The sequence below is a fragment of the Natrix helvetica genome (genome assembly GCF_964273705.1).
Source record: "Natrix helvetica genome assembly, chromosome: 2".
Lineage (NCBI taxonomy): Eukaryota > Metazoa > Chordata > Lepidosauria > Squamata > Natricidae > Natrix > Natrix helvetica.
The window spans coordinates 296,205,570-296,226,084 of record NC_138552.1 but is presented as its reverse complement, the minus strand read 5'-3'; the positions used below and the strand labels follow the sequence as shown (position 1 = coordinate 296,226,084).

The 20,515-nt window shown below is 44.3% G+C and overlaps 1 protein-coding gene and 1 long non-coding RNA gene across 2 annotated transcripts in view; one reads left to right on the top strand and one right to left on the bottom strand.

Annotated features, from left to right (window-relative positions):
* The window catches only part of LOC309388305, a 393,048-nt gene that overhangs the window by 110,640 nt on the left and 261,893 nt on the right, over nt 1–20,515 (bottom strand). The gene's annotated exons all lie outside the window — the stretch shown is intronic.
* The window catches only part of CPD (carboxypeptidase D), a 51,042-nt gene that overhangs the window by 25,308 nt on the left and 5,219 nt on the right, over nt 1–20,515 (top strand). Inside the window, exons 10-20 of the mRNA XM_081945384.1 lie at nt 2,421–2,563; nt 3,939–4,108; nt 8,815–9,126; nt 14,804–14,999; nt 15,681–15,822; nt 16,938–17,078; nt 17,240–17,335; nt 17,573–17,637; nt 18,367–18,498; nt 19,330–19,515; nt 20,265–20,364. Coding sequence (XP_081801510.1) covers nt 2,421–2,563; nt 3,939–4,108; nt 8,815–9,126; nt 14,804–14,999; nt 15,681–15,822; nt 16,938–17,078; nt 17,240–17,335; nt 17,573–17,637; nt 18,367–18,498; nt 19,330–19,515; nt 20,265–20,364 — 1,683 coding nt within the window. The remainder of the gene's footprint in view (nt 1–2,420; nt 2,564–3,938; nt 4,109–8,814; nt 9,127–14,803; nt 15,000–15,680; nt 15,823–16,937; nt 17,079–17,239; nt 17,336–17,572; nt 17,638–18,366; nt 18,499–19,329; nt 19,516–20,264; nt 20,365–20,515) is intronic.

The following is a 20,515-nucleotide window of genomic DNA, read 5'->3' as shown; positions in this document are numbered from 1 at the left end:
TATCTTACTTTTTAAACGCTATCTTCACGGATGGAATTTATGCAAGCCTTTTAAAACGAATGGATTAAGTTTTCTTCTATTTTTTTTCTTTTACTATTCTTTGTAATCTATGGACTAAAATTTTCCTCTTTCATTGCTGTGGGTGTTTTTCTAACTCATTTAAGAATTGGACTTTTTTTTAAAAAAAATTATTTGTTTTTCTTTAAACTTTTTTTAAAGTTGAAATACAAAAAAGATACAAAAAGAAATAAAGAAAAATGCAACATTGCAATAATAACACTGCTACTTGGAGGCTGGAGGTTTGTGTATTGGAAACGAAACACTTTTATTTTTTTTCACTGATTATCCTGGCTTGGCACTTCAAGGTCTCACTGCCAAATAGAGAGTGTTTTCTTGTTTATAGAGAGTGATAAGAAGAAAAGCACACAGATCTTCCTTTGAAGTATATTTTTAACCAGAGAAAGGTGAAATGAAATGTTCTGAATGAATCTATGCTTAATCCTGTTAAAGCCTTCTAAGCTAGAGCAGCAGTGTTTGTTAGCTGGAGATAATGGCACAATTTCAACAGCAGAAAGAAGTTTTAAGTCTGCAAAAGATATTCTCAGAAATACAGAAATTATCAAATATATGTGAGAGGATAGAGAAGAAGTTGGAAGACTTAGCGCATCTAACAGCAAAATATGATGAAGAAGTTGAAGATGTTTATCAAATGGAAAAAGTGGTGGTTAAAATCCTAAAAATCGAAGAGGAAAATGAATATAAAGAAATCAAAATTGCTGATATTTATAGTAATTGGTTTGTCTCTGAAAAGGGAAAGAGTGGAATACTGAAAGAGGAATTAAATGGAGGGGCAATCTACCCCAGATGGCAAGATACAGAAGAAGAGAAAACAAAAGAATTTATGGATTTAAAGAGAGAAATTTTATTAGCAATATCATTGATAACACTATCATTGAGCATAGCAACAGGGCTAGTTTATCCATTCCTCCAACCTAATTAAATGTTACAACATGGCTATTTTATATGTACTTTAAGTGCACACTTCCGCTTTGTCCATAACATTTTGCAAGCTAAGCAACTGTCAGTGTTGCAAAGCACTATTTTGACATACTTAAAGGTCACAATTTCAGCACCCAGATTAACATTGATTTGAAGCCCTTAATATACACGATAGTGCAGGTAAATAGGCTTTTATTAAAAAACAAAGGTGCACATAAAAAAAACCCTTACAGTGTCCACACCAGAATTTTTTTAAAAAATCCAGGTGTACACAGAATGTGAACACAGCCAGCATTTAATGAGCAAACGGCATAGTGTTCCAACTACATTCCTTTTGAGTTCCATTTTTAAAAAAATAAATAAATACTGCCCCCTACACTTAAGCGCAGGTATTTTTAAAAAAAAAACAGTTCTGTTCTCTATTCGGCATCTTTTTAAAAATCTTTTTTCTACTTTAGGTTGGTCCTTATTTCCCATGAATTTAATTCAGTACTACTGATATAAAAAAAGTACAGCTAATCCTCAATTTACGACCACACCTGACACCAAAATTTCTGCTGTTAAGTGAAACAATGGTTAAGTGAGTTTTGGCCCCATTTCACAATCTTTTATGCCACAGTTGTTAACAGAATCCCTGCGGTTGATAAGTTAGTAACCTGGTCGTTAAGTGAATCATGCTCCCCTATTGACTTGGCTTGTCAGAAGTCCACAAAAGGGGATCATGTGACCCTGCAACCGTCATAAATATGAGTTATAAGTCACTTTTTCAGTGTTGTTTTTCAGAACGGTCACTAAATGAACTGTTGTAAGTCGAGGACTACCTGTACTGCTACTTTGGGAGCAGTATGTGTAGTTGAAAACGATTCTGCTTTCAAACTCCTTTCCCTAAAATGACATCTTGCTTTACAGGTAGTCCTTGACTTCCAACCATTCTTTTAATGATCATTCAAAGTGACAATGCACTGAAAAAAGTGACCTATGAAAAAAGTGACATTTACAACCATACAGCATCCCCACGGTCACGTTCTGAAAATTTAAACGCTTGGCAACTGACTCGCATTTATGACAGTTGCAGTCTGCCAGGGTCACTTGATCCCCTTTTGCGACCTTCTGACATGCCAAGTCGATGGGGAAGTCAGATTCCCTTAACAACTGCATTGCTAACTTAGTAACTGCAGTGATTCACTTAATAATGATGGCGAGAAAGGTTGTAAAATAGGGAAGAATTCATTTAACGCCTGCCTTGCTTAGCAACATAAATTTTGAGCTCTATTGTGGCTGTGAGTCGAGGACTACCTGTATTTTGTTCCACAACCTCCAAGTTTTCTGGTTAGGATTTCATCTCTGTGGGATTAATTTTCTTTATTCTCCTGCTGCAAAGCATAAGCCGTTGATTTCCCTTCTGATAATGCTCGTTTCAGGTGGCATGCAGGATTGGAATTACCTGAACTCCAATTGCTTTGAGGTGACTATTGAGTTGGGCTGTGTCAAATATCCCATGGCAGAAGAGTTGCCAAAATACTGGGAGAAGAACCGCAGGTCTCTGCTGCAGTTTATCAAGCAGGTAAGATGATTTGCTGCTCGGCATGATTAAGTGATGCTCACCTATGCTGCTGCATACTGCATAAGGAAACAAATAATAAGAGGGAAACAGGATTAGAATTAATACAGTGCAAGAGGCAGAAGCCTTCATAAAAAAATATTTTCCCCTCCCAGAAGACGAACAAAGTGAAGGTAGTGGAAGGGACAGTAAGGTGCAAGACAAGAAGGGGGGGGGGGGCTGAGGCGTCCTCTGGTAGGGAGGAAGGAGCAATATCAAAAAGGCTCAGATCACAAAAATAAAAGTATTTGAAATAATAGCAATTGGGACACTCTAGTAAGTGACAAAGGGAAACGAATGAACACATGGTTGACCTGGCTTTCTGCTTGTCTTTTATATTTTGTTTTTAAGATTGTAAAAATTGTGAGTTTTGGATGGATTACTATCACTAGCTGATAGAGCTGCCGAAATGTTTTGTATTTCCCCTTACCTTTTCCACATATATGTATAAAAACCAATAAAATTTTTATTTAAAAAAAGGAAACAAATAATAAGAGAGTTGGAAGGGACCTTGGAGGTCTTCTAATCCAAGCCGGAGACCCTATACCATTTCAATCAAATGGCTGTCCAATCTCTGCCTAAAATCCTCCAAAGATGGAGCACCCACAACTTCTGAAAGCAACTTCTGTTCCATTGATTAATTGTTTGAACTGTCAGGAAATGTCTCCTTAGTTCTAGGTTCTCTTCCTGGTTAGTTTCCATTTATTGCTTTTTGACCTGCCTTCTGATTCTTTGGAGAATAGGTGGATCCCCTCTTCTTTGGGGCAGCCCCTCAAATACCCGAAGACTGAAATCATGTGTCCCCCCCCCCCAGTCCTTCTTTTCACTAGACAAAAGATAAAGGTTCCCCTCGCACATATCTGCTAGTCGTTCCCGACTCTAGGTGGCGGTACTCATCTCCTTTTCAAAGCCAAAGAGCCAGCGCTGTCCGAAGACGTCTCCGTGGTCCTGTGGCCAGCATGACTAAACGCCAACGTTGCCTTCCCACCAAAGTGGTTCCTGTTTTTCTACTTGCATTTTTTACATGCTTTCGAACTACTAGGTTGGCAGAAGCTGGGACAAGTAATGGGAGCTCACTCTGTTAAGGTGGCACTAGGGATTCGAACTGCCGATCTTTCTGATTGACAAGTTCAGTGTCTTAGCCACTGAGCCACCATGTCCCTTTCACTAGACTAGACATATCCAATTCCAGCAACCATTCTTCCTCCAGTCCCCTAATCATCTTTGTTGGTCTTCTCTGCACTTGTTATCTGGCTCTTGTGTTTTCATGGGTTTGGGGAGACGGATCAAAGTCTAACGGAGTCTCTGCTGCACACTTCATCCATCTCTCTTCACTTAGGTCCACCAAGGTGTCAGAGGGTTTGTTTTGGATGCCACGGATGGACGAGGCATCTTGAACGCCACCATCGGCATTGCCAGCATTGACCACCCTGTCTCCACCTATAAAGCTGGGGATTATTGGCGCCTGCTGGCTCCAGGGACGTACAAGATCACCGCATCTGCCCGAGGGTAAGCCACATGGCTTTCGATTCTCTAATACTTGTCATTTTCACCTGAGGGCTCTTCTTAAATGCGCTGGAGTTACCGTATTTTTCAGAGTATAAGACGCTCTGAAATATAAGATGCACCTTGCTTTTCGGGAGGAAAAAATAAATCTGCCTCTGCCTCCCAGCAATTTGCTTCCTTGCAGCAAACAGCAAGTTTCACTTTCAATTTCAGCACAGCTTGATTAGCACAAGCAGCTGATGGTTGGTTGGATCGGCCTCCCAATGATCAGCTGTTTCAGGCTGCAGGGATTGCCATTGCCTATTGCTGCCTCTGCGCGCCCCCTTTTCAACCTCCGCACACCCCATTTTCCATCTGTTTTTGGTGACAGGGATCAGAATGGGAAGAAAATGGGTGTGGGGGCCATAAATGGGGCACACGGAGGCAACTATAGGCAATGGCAATCCCTGCAGCCTGAAATAGCTGATGGTCGAGAGGCCGATCCAACTGACAATCAGCTGCTTGTGCTAATCAAGCTGTGCTGAAACTGAAAGAGGTTGTTTGCTGCAAGGAGGCAAATTGCTAGGAGGCAGAGGACAATGTGTGAGGGCCAGCAGCTGGGCGGGACTACATTCGATGTATAAGACGCACCCAAATTTTCACCCTCTTTGGGGGGGGGGGAGTGCATCTTATACTCTGAAAAATACAGTAAATCACCTCTTCCCTACAGAGAGAAAAAGATGCTATTTTTCAGCTTGTTGTTGTAGGAATTGTAGTACAGGTAGTCCTCAACTTACAACAATTAATTTAGTGACCAAAGTTACAACAGCAATGAAAAAAGGGACTTAGGACCATTTTTCACAGTTTTGTCCTTTGCAGCATCCCCATGCTCATGTGATCAAAATTCAGATGTTTGGCAACTGTTTCATATTTATGACCATTGCAATGTCCCGGGCTCATGTCATCTCCTTTTGCGACCTTCTGACAAGCAATAGTCAAAAGGGGAAGCCAGATTCACTGAACAACTGTGTTACTAATTTAACAACCTCAGCGATTCACTTAACAACTGTGGCAAGAAAAGTTGTAAAATGGGGCAAAACTCACTTAACAAATGTCTCACTTAGCAACATAAATATTGGGCTCAATTGTAGTCGTAAACTGAGAACCGTCTGCACTTGAAAAGATTATAGTCAAAATAAGAGGCCTGTGACAAGGTGGCTGGATACATAATAATAATAATAATAAATTTGGATTTATTAGCCGCTCCCTTTCCGGGCAGGACTCGGGGCGGCGTACACTAAGACATATATAAACATACATATATACACAGACATACATGCACGGAGGAGGTAATAGATTAAAACATTTAGACAAATTAAAACCATTAACATGCCCCGTTTAATAAAAACCCAATATACAATAAAAATTTAAAATTTAAAAAAGACAGTCAGGAGGAATATGAAAAATTATGGTTGAGCCAAGCCAGATAATTGAAAGAGGTGGGTCTTCAACTGTACACGGAAGGAGCGGAGATCGGAAATAATCCTGATGTCACGGGGGAGGTCATTCCACAGGGCTGGGCCCATCACAGAGAAGGCTCTGCTCCTGGATGTCGCCCCCCGACACTGTTTGGCGGACGGCACCCGGAGAAGTCCCTCTCTGTGTGAGCGGATTGGTCGTAGGGATGTGTGGGGCAGGATGCGATCCTGCATGTAACTAGGTCCTATGCCATCACTGATGACCAGGCAGGAGTTTACAAAAGCGATGATTGGCAAACAGTCCTAGTAAAAGTACGTCTCTGGGGTCGCAAAGAAGAAGTAATGACTGAACTAAGTCACCTCTTACTCAGATTTAGAACATGGAAGCTTGGGAAGAAGTTCAGGCTCTTGAAATAACTGTATCTTCTACACCAGTGTTTCTCAAACTTGGCGACTTTAAGTCCTGTGGACTTCAACTCCCAGAATTCCCCAGCCAGCTATGCTGGCTGGGGGATTCTGGGAGTTGAAGTCCACAGGACTTAAAGTCGCCAAGTTTGAGCAACACTGTTCTACACCATCTCAAAAGAAGAAATGTAGACAACAAGCAGCTCATCACTCTTGCCCAAGAGAAAAACTGCAAACATTTTAAAGCAGGGTTTTTTTTTTAGCTCAGATTTCTATAAAATGCAAGATGAAAATTGGTGGGATTTTTTTTTTAACATGGAAGGGTTAAACGTCTGTAGAGATTCTCCATCATCCCGGTCACGTCCCAAAGGTGCTTTTTTTCAGGAGGCAACTGGATTTTCTTGTTTTTTTTCTTTTGAAGACCTTTCGCTTCTCATCCAAGAAGCTTCTTCAGCTCTGACTGGATAGTGGGGAATGGAAGGATTTATATTCCTTGCAGACAGCTGATCATTTGCATCCTTTTAGAGGGCCGTTGAAGCACCTGGAGGTTTCTTTGTGTCCTCAGGGTCACCACAGTGATGCAAATGGTTCCTGTATTCTGCAATTTTTCTCTGGAAATCCATTCCTGCTCCCACAACCATTCAAGGGGTCTTCATCTCATATTATGTAGCTGAAAGTCTGTAGAGATTCTCCGCCATCCAGGTCAAGTTTGTCCCAAAGAATGGATTTCCAGAGGGGGAGGGCAAAATTGCAGACTACAGGAACCATTTGCACCACTCAGGTGTATATCTGAGGACACAGAGAAACCTCCAAATGGCCTCAACAACTCTCTGAAAGGATGCAAATGACCAGCAAAATGCTAACACTGGAGTAAGGAGTATAAATCCTTCCATTCCCCACTATCCTGTGATAGTGAAGTAGCTTCTTGGATGAGAAGTGAAATGTCTTCAAAGAAAAACAAAGTCCAGTTGCCTCCTGAAAAAGCACCCTTGGGACATGGAAGGTTTAATTTCATTTTTCAAGCAAGCCAGGCTCCAGCATCTTTGCTTGAAACAAGGAGAGAGCAATTGAGAGGAAGGCAATTTTGCCTAAGACTTTGGAGATTTATTCTGTCACAAATGTGCCAGAGGTCTGAAGTGACAGGAGTCAGCTTCCTGCTGTACTATAGTGCAGTGGTCTTCAGACGTGGCACCTTTAAGGCCTCTGAACCTCAACTCCCAGAATTCCCCAGCCAGCATGTCTTGTGTTCTCAAAACAAGCAGCTCTGGCCATAATGCTGCAACTTTCATTCCCCATGTTAAAAGTCAGAAAGGTTGTGGTTTCATAAGCAGTGGTAAGATGTAGGTGGAAGTATGGTATGTGCCTCAGCAAATAGGAGCAGTTTCAGTCGTTATTACTGTTTGAATTACATAAAGGAAATTAGAGAATATGGGGGGGGGATTAAGAAACATCTTTTTTCTTTGTGTGGTTCTGCTTTATGAGGTTTGCATCAGAATGCTTCAACTGCCTCACTTTGTAAATAATACTAAGTAAAATGAATACGAGCAGTCCTCAACTTAGGACCACAATTGAGCCCAACATTTATGTTGTTAAGCGAGACATTTGTTAAGTGAGTTGGTCCATTTTACAACTTTAGTAATTAGTAACACGGTTGTTAAGTGACTTTGGGGTTGTAACACAAATACATACCTATTTCCCTGGCTCAGCTGATAAGGAGGAGAGCCTGTGGCTTAGTGGCTAACACATCTGCCTAATATGTAATACAGCCCAGGTTCGAATCCCAGTAAGGGTATGGCTACCTGATGAGAGCTAAATAGCTTGAAATAGATCTATACTAGTCTCCCTTTATTTATTTATCAGCACAAATACAACACAAACATAGCAAAGGCAATATTAAAAATAAAAATATGGTTTTCTGCCTGGATGGTCTTCTGTAATGAGCCGAAGGACAAAGGGGGAGTAGTGAGCTCCCTCCCATATTTGGGCATACCAGGGGTTGTAACACAAATAGATGATAGATAGATAGATAGATAGATAGATAGATAGATAGATAGATAGATAGATAGATAGATAGATAGATAGATAGATAGATGATAGATAGATAGATGATAGATGATAGATAGATGATAGATCATTAAACTGTATCCATTATCATTTCATTATTGTTATTATTATTAAGGTCACCTGCAATTAAGCTAAAGTAAAATTTAAATGAAGCAGCTTAATTTTTGCAGTATTAATGATTTAAGAACATGAGAACATCATAGCCTGCCAAATTCCGAGTGGCCATATCAACCTAGGCCTCAATAACTGGTTAGATTTGGTAATGATACTTACTGTGATACAGGTACAGTAGTCCTTGACTTACAATCATTCATTTAGTGACCGTTTGAAGTTAAGATGGCACTGAAAAAAGTGGCTTATGACTGTTTTTTCACACTTATGAGTGTTGCAGCATCCCCACAGTCATGTGATCAAAATTTGGATGCTTGGCAACTGACTCATATTTATGACCATTGCAATGTCCAGGGATCACCTGATCCCCTTTTGCGACCTTCTGGCAGGCAAAGTCATTGGGGAAAGTCAGATTCACTTAATAACCATGTTACTAATCTATCAATTGTCACAATTCACAACAGCTGTAGCAAAAAGGTTGTAAAATGGGACAAAATTCACTTTTACAACTGTCTCGCTTAGCAACAGAAATGTTGGGCTCAATTGTAGTTGTAAATCAAGGACTTTCTGTTAGATCCGGCAAAGCTTGGTATTATTACCTCCGACAGAATGAACTGCATTTCTTTCCTTCCTATTCTTACCTGTTTTTCTTCCTGTTTTTTTTTCTGGAAGGTATAACTCAGAGACAAAGATGGTCAAGGTGGAAGAGAACAATGCCGCACAAGTCAACTTTACTTTGAGTCGAAAAGGCCCCAAAGTTGAAGAAGGGTCAGCACCGCATGTGAACATGGTGGACTCCAATGGGCCGCTCACCAAGGAGTTAGAAACCCTGATCAAAGACCTCTCGGCAGAGAATGGCTTGGAACATCTCCTCTTGGCTTCTTCAGCCGATGTTCAGCCTTCACGTTACCGTCCCTACAATGATCTCTCTATGTTCCTCAGAGGCTTGAATTTGAATTATCCAGAAATCACAAATCTTGTTAGGTATGTGACAGTGTTTGGAGACATTTACATTCTGGAAATCCACCATCATTAAGTCACAGATATGTTCCTGAAAAAAAGTTCAAAAGAAAATGACCTGATGGATCAATGCGGTCCAGAGTGGGTTTGTCCACCATTCTAAAAAAGATTCTGCATCTAAAAGTCGGTAGAGATTCTCTGTCAATCAGGTCACAGTTGTCCCAAAGGTGCTTTTTCAGGAGGCAGCTGGACTTCCTTGTTTTTCTTTTGAAAACGTTTCGCTTCCCACCCAAGAAGCTTCTTCAGCTCTGACTGGATGGTGGGGAATAGAAGGATTTCTACTCCTTGCAGACAGCTGGTCATTTGCATCCTTTTTAGAGCAGTGGTTCTCAACCTTCCCAATGCCGCGACCCTTTAATACAGTTCCTCATGTTGTGGTGACCCCCAACCATAAAATTGGTGTCTTGGTTCCTAAGACCATCAAAAATATGTGTTTTCCTATGGTCTTAGACGACCCCTGTGAAAGGGTCGTTCGACCCCCAAAAGGGTCCTGACCCACAGGTTGAGAACCACTGTTTTAGAGGGTCGTTGAAGCACTAGGAAATTTATCTTTGTCCTCAAGGTCACCTGAGTGGTGCAAATGGTTCCTGTAGTCTGCAAAATGGTGTGGGAAGTGGGATGAATTAAAAAAGCAATAAACTTATGAGAAGCTTAAATCATGCCATGGTGGCGCAGTGGTTAGAGTGCCATATTGCAAGCTAACTCTGCCCACAGCCAGGAGTTCGATCCTGACCGGCTCCAGGTTAACTCAGCCTTCTGTCCTTCCAAGGTTGGTAAAATGACTCTGATTGTTGGGGGCAAAACTCTGTAAACCACTTGGAGAGGGCTAATAAAGCACTGTGAAGTGGTATATAAGTATGTAGTAAGTCTCAGAGCTGTTGCTATTAAATCATATAATTTTAAATGTGATGATAAAGTAATTTTTTTTAGCTTGAGTGATCTAAAAAGTAGCTGGAAAAACTCTCCTTCTCCTGTGCGCTGCTTGGAGAATCCAAGCATGGGTTAACTTTGTCCATTAGCCTAGAGACTGAGGTATGAAATTGTTGACCACGCCTCCTCTGATCTGAAGGGTTCCGTTTTTTAACTCAGTCCAGCCTGAAGAGACGTATAATTTTTCTCTAGGGCATTAGTCAATTTAACTCGTATTTTATGTAAATAATATTTATTGTAGACTTTAGTTTTTTTCTAGGTATCTACAGAGTGTGAAGGGCAGGTGGCTCTGTTCCGACGGACTGCCTTGCCAGGCTGTTTTAGCGCAATGTGGGCACTATTCACAGTTAAATCGGCCGGTTCTAGTGGCAATTAATTTCTTCGCCTACCGATCGCTGCAGCTGACAGCTGGTGGGCCACACTCGTGTCGGCTATTCCGGGTGCGATCCGCTTGTTAAGCGCAATCAGTCCCTTCTTATTGAACGTGTCTGCCATTGGGTTTGCCTTCGGGTGCGATCGGCCTTATTAGTCAGCCACGATCCGCTCTAATTAGCGATCGGCGTCCTGTAGCAACCGCTACTATTACGCTGCAACTGCTGCCGCCGCGGAGGCAAACAGTTTCGGAGCCGCCATTTTCTCGGCAAAACTTAAAGCAGTGGCCATTTTGGGACGAGTTTGAATTGCGCACCATTGAGAACCAGCCGGGGGCGACGTGAAATTTCCAGAGGGTGGCACTAACCGTCTCTTAATGCTGGCCACCATTGCGCACGAGGATTCGTCCAGTGCAGTAAAATGGTGTGTGATCTCCTTACCCTGTGCATTCTGTTGCAAATTTGAGAGACGATAGCAGAACGATTCTTCACTTCTCATCTTGGCTGCTTTATTCTGAGTGAACTCCCTGACAAAAATAATGGCAGATCGCTTGGCGACACGGAACAATTCTGGGGCAGAAACCTCCCCCTCATTACCGTCTAATCTGTCCAGGGCCAGCGATAGGGCTGGGAGGACTGTCACCAGGACCTCCTGCAGGACCAGGTCAGGAGCCCCATCCGCGGCAGCTAATAGGGCCATGGGGCGCAAAGATAAAAACAAGAAGGGAGCTAGGCCTCCGGCCACCTCCACTTCCAACAGGTCCCCACCAAATCTCGCGATGCAGGTTTCTCCACCTGCATTACTACCCAGGCTGGCAGGAATACAGGGTTGGTCCCCTGATATTCCCTTGCCACAAGGCCTCTCTGAGGGAGACTTAGGATTGCGATCCCACTCCTTATCGGATGCCTCAGATATCTTGGAGGGTCAGACACCCGCGCTTAGACGCACGAAGTCAATAGCCACCTTTACTCCCACTGCAGCAGGGTTGAGTCCTGAGGAGAGTTCCACCCTCAGTATTCCCCTGGAGCTCAGGGATATGATTTTCCTGGCCATAACTCAGGGAATAGATGCTGACTCCAGCGAAGGGGACAACGGCCCAAACACTCAGCCTTGCCCAGGGAACCCTCCACTCCCCAAGAGGATCCTCCTTCCCCGCTTCCCTCAATCCAAAGCGAGGGTTCTATCCTCGGTGAGGAAGAGGAACTGGGTGACCTGGAGCTCTCGGATGATGACGACCTAGCGCAGGACAGACCCTCCTTGTCCGGGTTGTTTCGTCCTAGATTGCTTAAATCATTATTATAGAAGGCCAAGACCACCCCCAACATGGATGGCTCCACCACAGGCCAGTGCAGCAGTGGAGCTGGACTCCACAGGCCAGTTCTTCACTGAACAGGTTCAGGAGCAGGTTATTCCTTTATTCCTAGCGGTACTTTCCCAGCTCCTGGGAAAGATGATTTCATGTATAGACATTGTTCCTTGGTTGCGCTTCCATGCTCACCCTCTCCAGTGGTTCCTTGTCCCATTTCAGAGGGCACACACCAGCCACTCTCAAATCAAGGTGCGAATATCATCCAGGGGGTCCACTTCGCTACTCTGGTGGAGGGTTTCCAATCTGATCTCTATTCAAGGAATTGGACCGGAGTGTAGTGAAAACTGATGCGAGCCTGTACGGATGGGGAGCGCACTCACTCGACCAAGTAGCCCAGGGGCGTTGGACTGCACAAGAGCTCAGGAACAGCATCATCTGGCTGGAACTACGCGCCATCCGCCTGGCGCTTCTCCACTTTCGGGACGCGGTCAGGACCAGCCATGTGCTAGTCCTCACCGACAACATAGCCTCCAAGGCGCATGTCAACCGTGAAGCGGAGAGGCTTCACGGTTGGGCAGAGAGACATCTATCAATCTGGGCGGAGCATATCTCGGGGACCGCAAATGTCCAAGCAGACTTGCTGAGCAGGAAGACGGTGGATCAGACAGAGTGGCAATTAGCACCGGCCCTATTCCAGGAACTATCCCGCAGATTCGGCCACCCAATAGTGGACCTATTCGCACAGCCCCACAACACCCACCTTACGCGATTCTTTGCAAGATTCCAGGCACCGGGAGCGGAGGGCATTGATGCACTGCGCAGGCCCTGGCCCCCGGGCCTCCTTTACGCATTCCCACCACTTCCAGTAATCCCGCATGTCATCCGGACGATACTGGCGGAACGAGCGGAAGTCCTACTAGTTGCCCCGATGTGGCCAGGGCGTCCCTGGTACGCTGACCTGCTAAATCTGTCCATCTCTCACCCTTGGAGAATACCGGATGATCGGATATCCCTCTCCCAGGGGGCACTATATCATCCGAGCCCCCAAGACATGCAGTCAGCCGTGTGGCACTTGAGAGGGATATCTTAATCAAGCAAAAGTTTTCTGCCAAGGTCATAAAAACAATCCAGGCAGCTCGGCGTCCGTCCACAACACAATCGCAATTACAATCATGATCTAATCCCGACCTTCCTGGCCAGTATTTAAAATTTTTAAATTCTGGGGTATTTTAATTGGTTTTAATTGGTTTTAATCATTAGTTAATTTATGACTATTGTACAGACTTGTGTTTAATTTGTTTGTCTGGGATTTTATATTTTTGTTGTTTATTGTATATTTTATTTCTGTCTGTACACCGCCCCGAGTCCCCTCGGGGAGAGGGGGCGGTTTATAAATTTAATAAACTGAAACTGAAACTGAAATTTACGAGGCCACCTGGAGGGCCTTCTGCGGGTGGGCCCGCAGAGCCTATTTGGACCCCGTCTCGGCCTCCGTGCCGCAAGTACTTGAGTTTTTACAAATGGGTATGGATAGAGGACTTGCCCCTAACACTCTACACCGCCAGGTTGCTGCACTTTCTATGGTCATCGGCAGCAGACATGGACGTTCCCTGGCCCACCATTCACGGGTACGGTCATTTCTCAAAGGGGCTTCAAACCTCAACCCCCCCCCCGTCATCCATCGTTATCCCATGTGGGATCTGGCAGTAGTTCTACAGGCTCTTATTGCGGAGTCTTTCGAGCCCCTCCACTCAGTTAGCCTCAGATTGTTGACCTTTAAAACTGTTTTCCTTGTAGCCATTACTTCAGCTCGGAGGGTGTTGGAACTGGCAGCCCGGTCGGTCTGTGAGGAACTCTGTATATTTCATCCAAACAAGGTGGTCCTTCGCTTGGACCCAACATTCCTCCCCAAGGTCAACTCGTGCTTTCACTGGGTGCAGGAGATCATTTTCCCGGACTTCTGGTTCACGGCCTTCGCACCCAAGGGAGAGGCAATGGCACTGTCTTGACAGTCGCAGGGCATTTCGTCGTTATGTGAAACAAACCGCTTCATTCAGAAGGTCAGAAGCCTTATTCGTTTCCTTTCAACCATGGGGCAGAAAGTGTCTTCTAACACCATTGGACATTGCTGAAAGCGTGCATTGCCCTCGCTTCTGAGACACAGTCTAGGCCTGTGCCCAGGTGCATCACTCCTCATTCCACCAGGAGCACAGCCACCTCGGCGGCCTGGGCCACTCAAGCCTTGGTTGAAGAGATTTGCAGGGCGGCGACTTGGTCATCGCCGTCGCCCTTTGTCAGACATTATAAATTAGATGTGTTTGCCTCGGCAGAGGCCTCATTTGGGCGGTGGGTCCTTCAGAGGGTTCTAACGGCATCTCAGACCAGCCTGGCTCTCCCCTTGAATTCTACTGCTTTGGCATGTCCCATGCTTAGATTCTCCAAGCAGCGCACAGGAGAACGACCACTGACTTACCTGAACGGTCCTTTTGTGTGCGCTGCGAGGAGAATCCACCCCACCCTCGCTTCGGCTGGTCTAATTCGAGACTTGTATTCTGGTCCGCATTTTCGGAACTGAGCACCTTTTGGGAATGGTCGGACTGTATCATTTGTGGGACTATCTCATTGTTTTACATACTGATATCAAAATTTACACCTCTTCGTCCGGCTGAGCCTTTGTACAAAACTGAACCCTTCCGGTCAGAGGAGGCGTGGTCATCAATTTCATAACTCAGTCTCTAGGCTAATGGACAAAGTTAACCCATGCTTGGATTCTCCTCGCAGCGCACATAGAAGGTTCAGGTAAGTCAACGGTCGATTTGCTGGAGTTGTGTTGCTCTTTCCCCATGGAGCAATCTCAAGGTCCTTCAGTTGGGAGGTAGTTGCCGTGCCAGTATCTTACTATAAATGTCACAGCATTTCTAGAAATGTTATTTTTGACTCCTGCAGAATGAAGAGACAGCCCAAAATGGCCATTTCTATTTTTAAAAAGCAGCCAATAGACTTCTACTCTTTTTTATTTTATTTTGGCAGCTTGGGCCAAAGTCGGGAGTTTCGTCACATATGGTCCCTGGAAATCTCTAACAAACCCAACCAGTCTGAGCCAGAAGAGCCGAAAATCCGTTTCGTTGCCGGCATCCATGGTAACGCCCCGGTCGGTACCGAGCTCCTCCTGGCTCTGGCAGAGTTCCTCTGCATGAACTACAAGAAGAACACGGCTATCACAAAGGTGGGTGACCTGCATGTTTGGAAGCATCTACCGTGTTTTCCCCAAAATACGACCTACCCCCGAAAGTAAGTCCTAGCTTGATTTTTCACACGTGCGCCCAATATAAGCCCTATCCCCCAAATAAGCCCTAATTAAGACCTTGCCCACCCACTCCAGGGTGCACGGGTAAAAATTAAGCTAGGGTGGGGATGGGGATGGTGGAGCTGCCCTACTACTTACCTTTAGATAGTTGCAGCTAGGCCTTGCATACCTCGGCCCATTTCTTCTACAGCTGGCAAGGCTTTCCTGAAGGCCTCTGTAGCCGATAACAGAGCTCCGGATTGATCTGGAGCTCTGTTACTGGCTACAGAGGCCTTTAGGAAATCCTTGCTGCCTGCAGAAAAAGTTCCTGAAGGCCTCTGACAGCGAAAAGGAGGCCGGGGGAAACGCGCACAAGTGAAGTGAGTCCGTGGACGACATTCCCACCCTACCCACTACTAGGTTTAATACTACAAGTCCCAAGTTGGAAAATATTCTGTGTCTTCTTTTTCTTTTATCTTTATCACAGTGTTAATCTGTCCATTTCTGCACAGTCCAATATTTTTTTAATTATATCTTCTTCCGTAGGTATTTCCTCGCTTTTCCAATGTTGTGCAAATACAATTTTGGTTTATTTTTTGTGTTGGCTGTTTTTCCCCCCAGCTGATTGAGAAGACAAGGATAGTGATTGTACCAGCCCTAAATCCAGATGGGCGTGAGATTGCCCAGGCGACTGAAGGCGATTGTACCTCCAAACTGGGACAAGCCAATGCCAATGGCAAAGATCTGGACACAGATTTCGCAAGTAAGAGCAGGTTAATGTGTTCCTTTCTGCCCTTTGTTTGCACAAGGGAAGACAGAATGTTCCATGCTTCTGATCCTTTCGTTATTTGTTTTATTTAGCATGTAGAGATTAATCACGTATCACTTGTTCTTACATGTAATTCAGTTTTTTTTCCCCTCTGGTGTGCTTCAATATCTTACCAGTGGTTTGTTTATTCAATTTGTATGTTTTATCTAATGTTTTGAACGTAGATTGACTCTTGCATAATGTGTTTTTAAGAATTTCTGTTGTTTTATGTATTTTAACCCTCTTGTTAGTCACCCAGAGTTGCATAGCCAGTAGGTTCTCATACAGATGGAAATAATACCAATAAATCACAACATGTGTGTGGAATCTTGGCTACTATCTGAGCCTGGTGGTTTTCTTGAAGATGTTCAGTTATCCAACTTATAACATCTTGAGTGATAGAAGGGAGTGGGCTGGGCTCTCTGATTATGTATCTTAGCTTGCCCTGTCAAAGATTTTGGAGTGGTTGTTTTCTCCTTGAATAGGCGGTTCTTTACTGCTGGGTTATATGTCTGAGATGGTAGTTTCAGAGCATTGGTTGGTCATTGTTTAGAGCATTGTTGTCATCAGCAGTCACCTGCAATCAGCATCCAGAGAAGCAGGGATTAACACCCAAGGAACAATCAAGAAATAAAACAGAAATAAACAACAGTATATTCAAAGAACAACCCCCCCACACACACACACACACAAACACACACAGGCATTGCAAGCTACTGTATATAAACAGAGAGCACAGTCTTCCTCCTCCTCTCTTCTCCTCTTCCTCCATCATCAACATTCCTTCTCCTTCATCTTCTTCCCCATCATCATCATTTGTCCTCCTCTTCCTCTCATACATTCCACAACCCCCCCTCCCTTTTAGCACTGAAGATGATACCTGGTCAGGTAACCAAACATCCCCAAACAAACGGCCATGTTTGGAGAGCACCAAGGACCCCACAGACTGAAACAGCAATCAGATTAACACAGTTCTGCACCAATCAGACATTGTTTGGTGCACTTACCTCAAAGTTGAATGGGTGAGGCTGTCTCTCTCACCGTGAAAAATCCCTTGATTCTTCCGTTAGGCAATTCCTCCGGAGCAAGGGAACCGGAAACAAAAGCCATCATGGAGAACCTGATACAGAAGCAGGACTTCAGCCTCTCCGTTGCCTTAGACGGAGGGTCCCTCCTTGTTACTTACCCTTACGACAAACCAGTGCAGACAGGTGAGCTGATTCCCTCCCCCCCCCCCCTTTCCTGGGGCTTTGCAAAACATCTTTTCAGACTGGCTCTTCAGAATGCTTTGGTCCTTGATGGCAACCCCCCCCCCCCCCCAAACATTCTGAAAAGGAATATGACTGGGTTTTTTTTGTTTTGCTGTTTTTAGTGGAAAATAAGGAAACTCTGAAACATTTGGCTTCCGTCTATGCAAACAACCATCCTACGATGCACCTAGGACAGCCGAACTGTCCAAACAAATCAGGTATGTGCCTATAACGTCCTAAAGCAGGGGTCTCAAACCTTGGCAACTTTAAGCCTGGCGGACTTCAACTCCCAGAATTCCCCAATTGCCAAGGTTGGAGACCCCTGTCCTAAAGCATTTGGGGCTAGTGGCTGTGAGCCAACTCTGGATTGCAAAATTGAACTGTAAGTATAACGGGTGGGATTGAAAATGGGATGAAATGAAGTAAAGGATTGCTGATTTCTGGCTCTTTTGCAGATGAGAACATCCCAGGAGGCGTGTTGCTCGGAGCACAGTGGCACAGCCATCTAGGCAGCATGAAGGTATTTCCCAGATGGTTATTTTGGTGCTCATCATGCAGACTGCATAATTAATCAAGGTTACCAATACAGGTAGTCCTTGACTTGCTTGAAGTTACAATAGCACAGAAAAAAGTAACTTATGATTCACACTTACAGCCGTTGCAGCATCCCCATGATCAGGTGATCAAAATTCAGATGCTTGGCAACTGGTCAATGGTTTACTTACCGACCGTGTGACTTAACTCAATAACTGCATTGAATTCATTTAACAACCGTGGCAACAAAGGTCATAGAATGGGGCACAACTGATTTAATGGAAATTTTCCACTTAGCAGTGGAAATTTTCCACTTAGCAGTGGAAATTTTGGGCTCAATTGTGGGTCATAAGTCGAGGACTATCTGTAATCTTTTGCTGATTGGGACTTTAAAAAAAGGGGGGGGGGCTATATTTCTTTTGACCCCAACCAGGGGTCAGCAACCTTAAAAACACTCAGAGAGCCACAAAGGTCTTAATTGGAAGCCCCCCGTTCAATTCTGGAGCCAACCGGAAGTCTGGTTCCCTCACCATAGAGTCTCCTCCTAGGGCAGCATCCTTCTTCCTCCCCACCATAGAGTCTCCTCCTAGCATGGCGTCCTTTTACCGACTGGCAACAGGGAGCCATAGCAGAGGGATGAAAGAGCCACATGTGGCTCCAGAGCCGCAGGTTGCTGACCCTTGACCCAAACCCTCTTATTTATTTATTTCTCCAGGATTTCAGTGTCACGTATGGGCAATGCCCAGAGATCACAGTATACACCGGTTGCTGTTACTTTCCAAGTGCAGGACAACTCCATACTCTGTGGACAGATAATAAGAAATCTCTTCTCAGTATGCTGGTGGAGGTGAGTTTTGATGCACTGTCGCTGGATGTTAATTACAGGTAATCCTCGACTTACAACAGTTCATTTAGTGACCATTTAGTGACCAAGTTACAACAGCACAGAAAAGTGCCCACAGGGTAAATAGAAACTTGTGGTGACTGACTTGAGAACCATCATAAAAAACATTTAAAAAATTGAATCTGCTCATCTGGTGATTCAATTAGAACCGCAATGACTTAACAACCAAAATCCTGAGTTCAGTTGTTGTTAAGTCAAAGACTGTCTGGCTTCCATGCATAAAAAAATGCATATGTCCATCCCAAGAAAACATAAACTGAGACCTGAAAGAGACACCTACAATAATAGAAAAGAAAGAGAGAGCAGAGGAGAGAATGAAAGGAAGATGGGGGAAAGAAGAAAGAGGTAAGGAGAGGAGGATAGAAGGAAGAGGAAGAGTAGGAGAAAGGTAAGGGAAGAAGGAAGGGAAAGGAGAGGAGGAAGGAAGAAAGGAGAGAAGGGAGGGAGGGAGAAAAGAAAGGGAAAACAAGGTGGTGTTTCATCAGGAGGAAGGGATGGTAAACAAAGCAACCCAACCTGTATATGTATATTATAACCTATCAAATGAAATAATAAATGTATAAGAAAGATAAATGTAAAGAAGAAGAATAATTATGTGAATATATACTTAAAATGGTATGTAAGAGAATAAAAATTTTCTGAGAAAAAAGAAAATGTGTATTATACATTGTATGTGTAATCATACAATGATTACACGGGATGTGTTTCATAGAAATTGCAATTGTGTTTTCTGCCCTGTTTCCCTGCCCCGCCACCCACCCACCCACCTTTCAGGTTCACAAAGGCGTCTATGGCTTTGTCAGAGACAAGCACGGCCGGCCAGTGTCCAAAGCCCAAATTGTGTTCAACGAAGGGATAAAGGTGTGCACCAAGGAAGGCGGCTATTTCCATGTGCTTCTGGCTCCAGGCTATCACAAGATCCACGCTATAGCAGAAGGCTACCAGCAGCAGCATATTCAGGTACGGGGAAAGCCTCTTCGTTTTAGCATGGGTGTGTGTGTGTGTCTGTATACACATATACCCTGTTTCCCTGAAAATAAGCCCTCCCGGGATAATAAGCCCAATTGGGCTTTTGAGCGCATGGGCTAAAATAAGCCCTCCCCCCAAAATATTGCAACCCAGCAGCAGCCATGAGGTGACCACGCTTGCCGCCTCCTGCACCTCAAAAATAATAAGGCCTCCCCGAAAATAAGGCCAGGCACTTATTTCGGGGGTCAAAAGAACACGGTATACACACACACACACACACACACACACACACACACACACACATATAACCCCCCCCCCCATGTTTCCCCGAAAATAAGAGCTTGTCTTATATTCTTTGTTCCATCAAAAAAGGCACCAGGTCTTAGTTTTTTGGGTGGGGATGTCCACTGACCCATCTCACTTGCGCGCATCCCCCCCCCCCTTCTGAGTAGGTTGTATTTTTGGGAAACCCGGTACAATACAATACATACACACACACACACACACACACACATACATATATATATATACATACCCATACATACATATACATTTACACACACACACACACACACACACACACACACACTATTTTAAACACATCAACTGGAGGTCAGGGCTAACACTCTTCTGCAGTGAGAAAGTTACTTCACTGCAAGCTGATTTGCTTACGTCTAGCGTGATTCCTTGAATGCCCTGAGCGCATCCAAATGGTTGTTGAAACACATTTGTCATTTCAGGTCTTGGTTCGCCACGACATGGCCAGCTTCCTGCATATACAGTTTGACATAGACAACAAGATCTTTGGCCTTCCAAGAGAGTTGGTGGTTACAGTAGCCGGTAGGTGGTTTTGTTTTAGGTTGTTTTGTTGTTGTTGTTGTTTTTTGTGGGAAGGGGTGTTTCTGTTTCAGATAAAGTAGAAGAATGTGGGTTAGACAGCATCACCACCAGATGGATTCGTAACTGGCTGACCAACCGCACTCAACGTGTA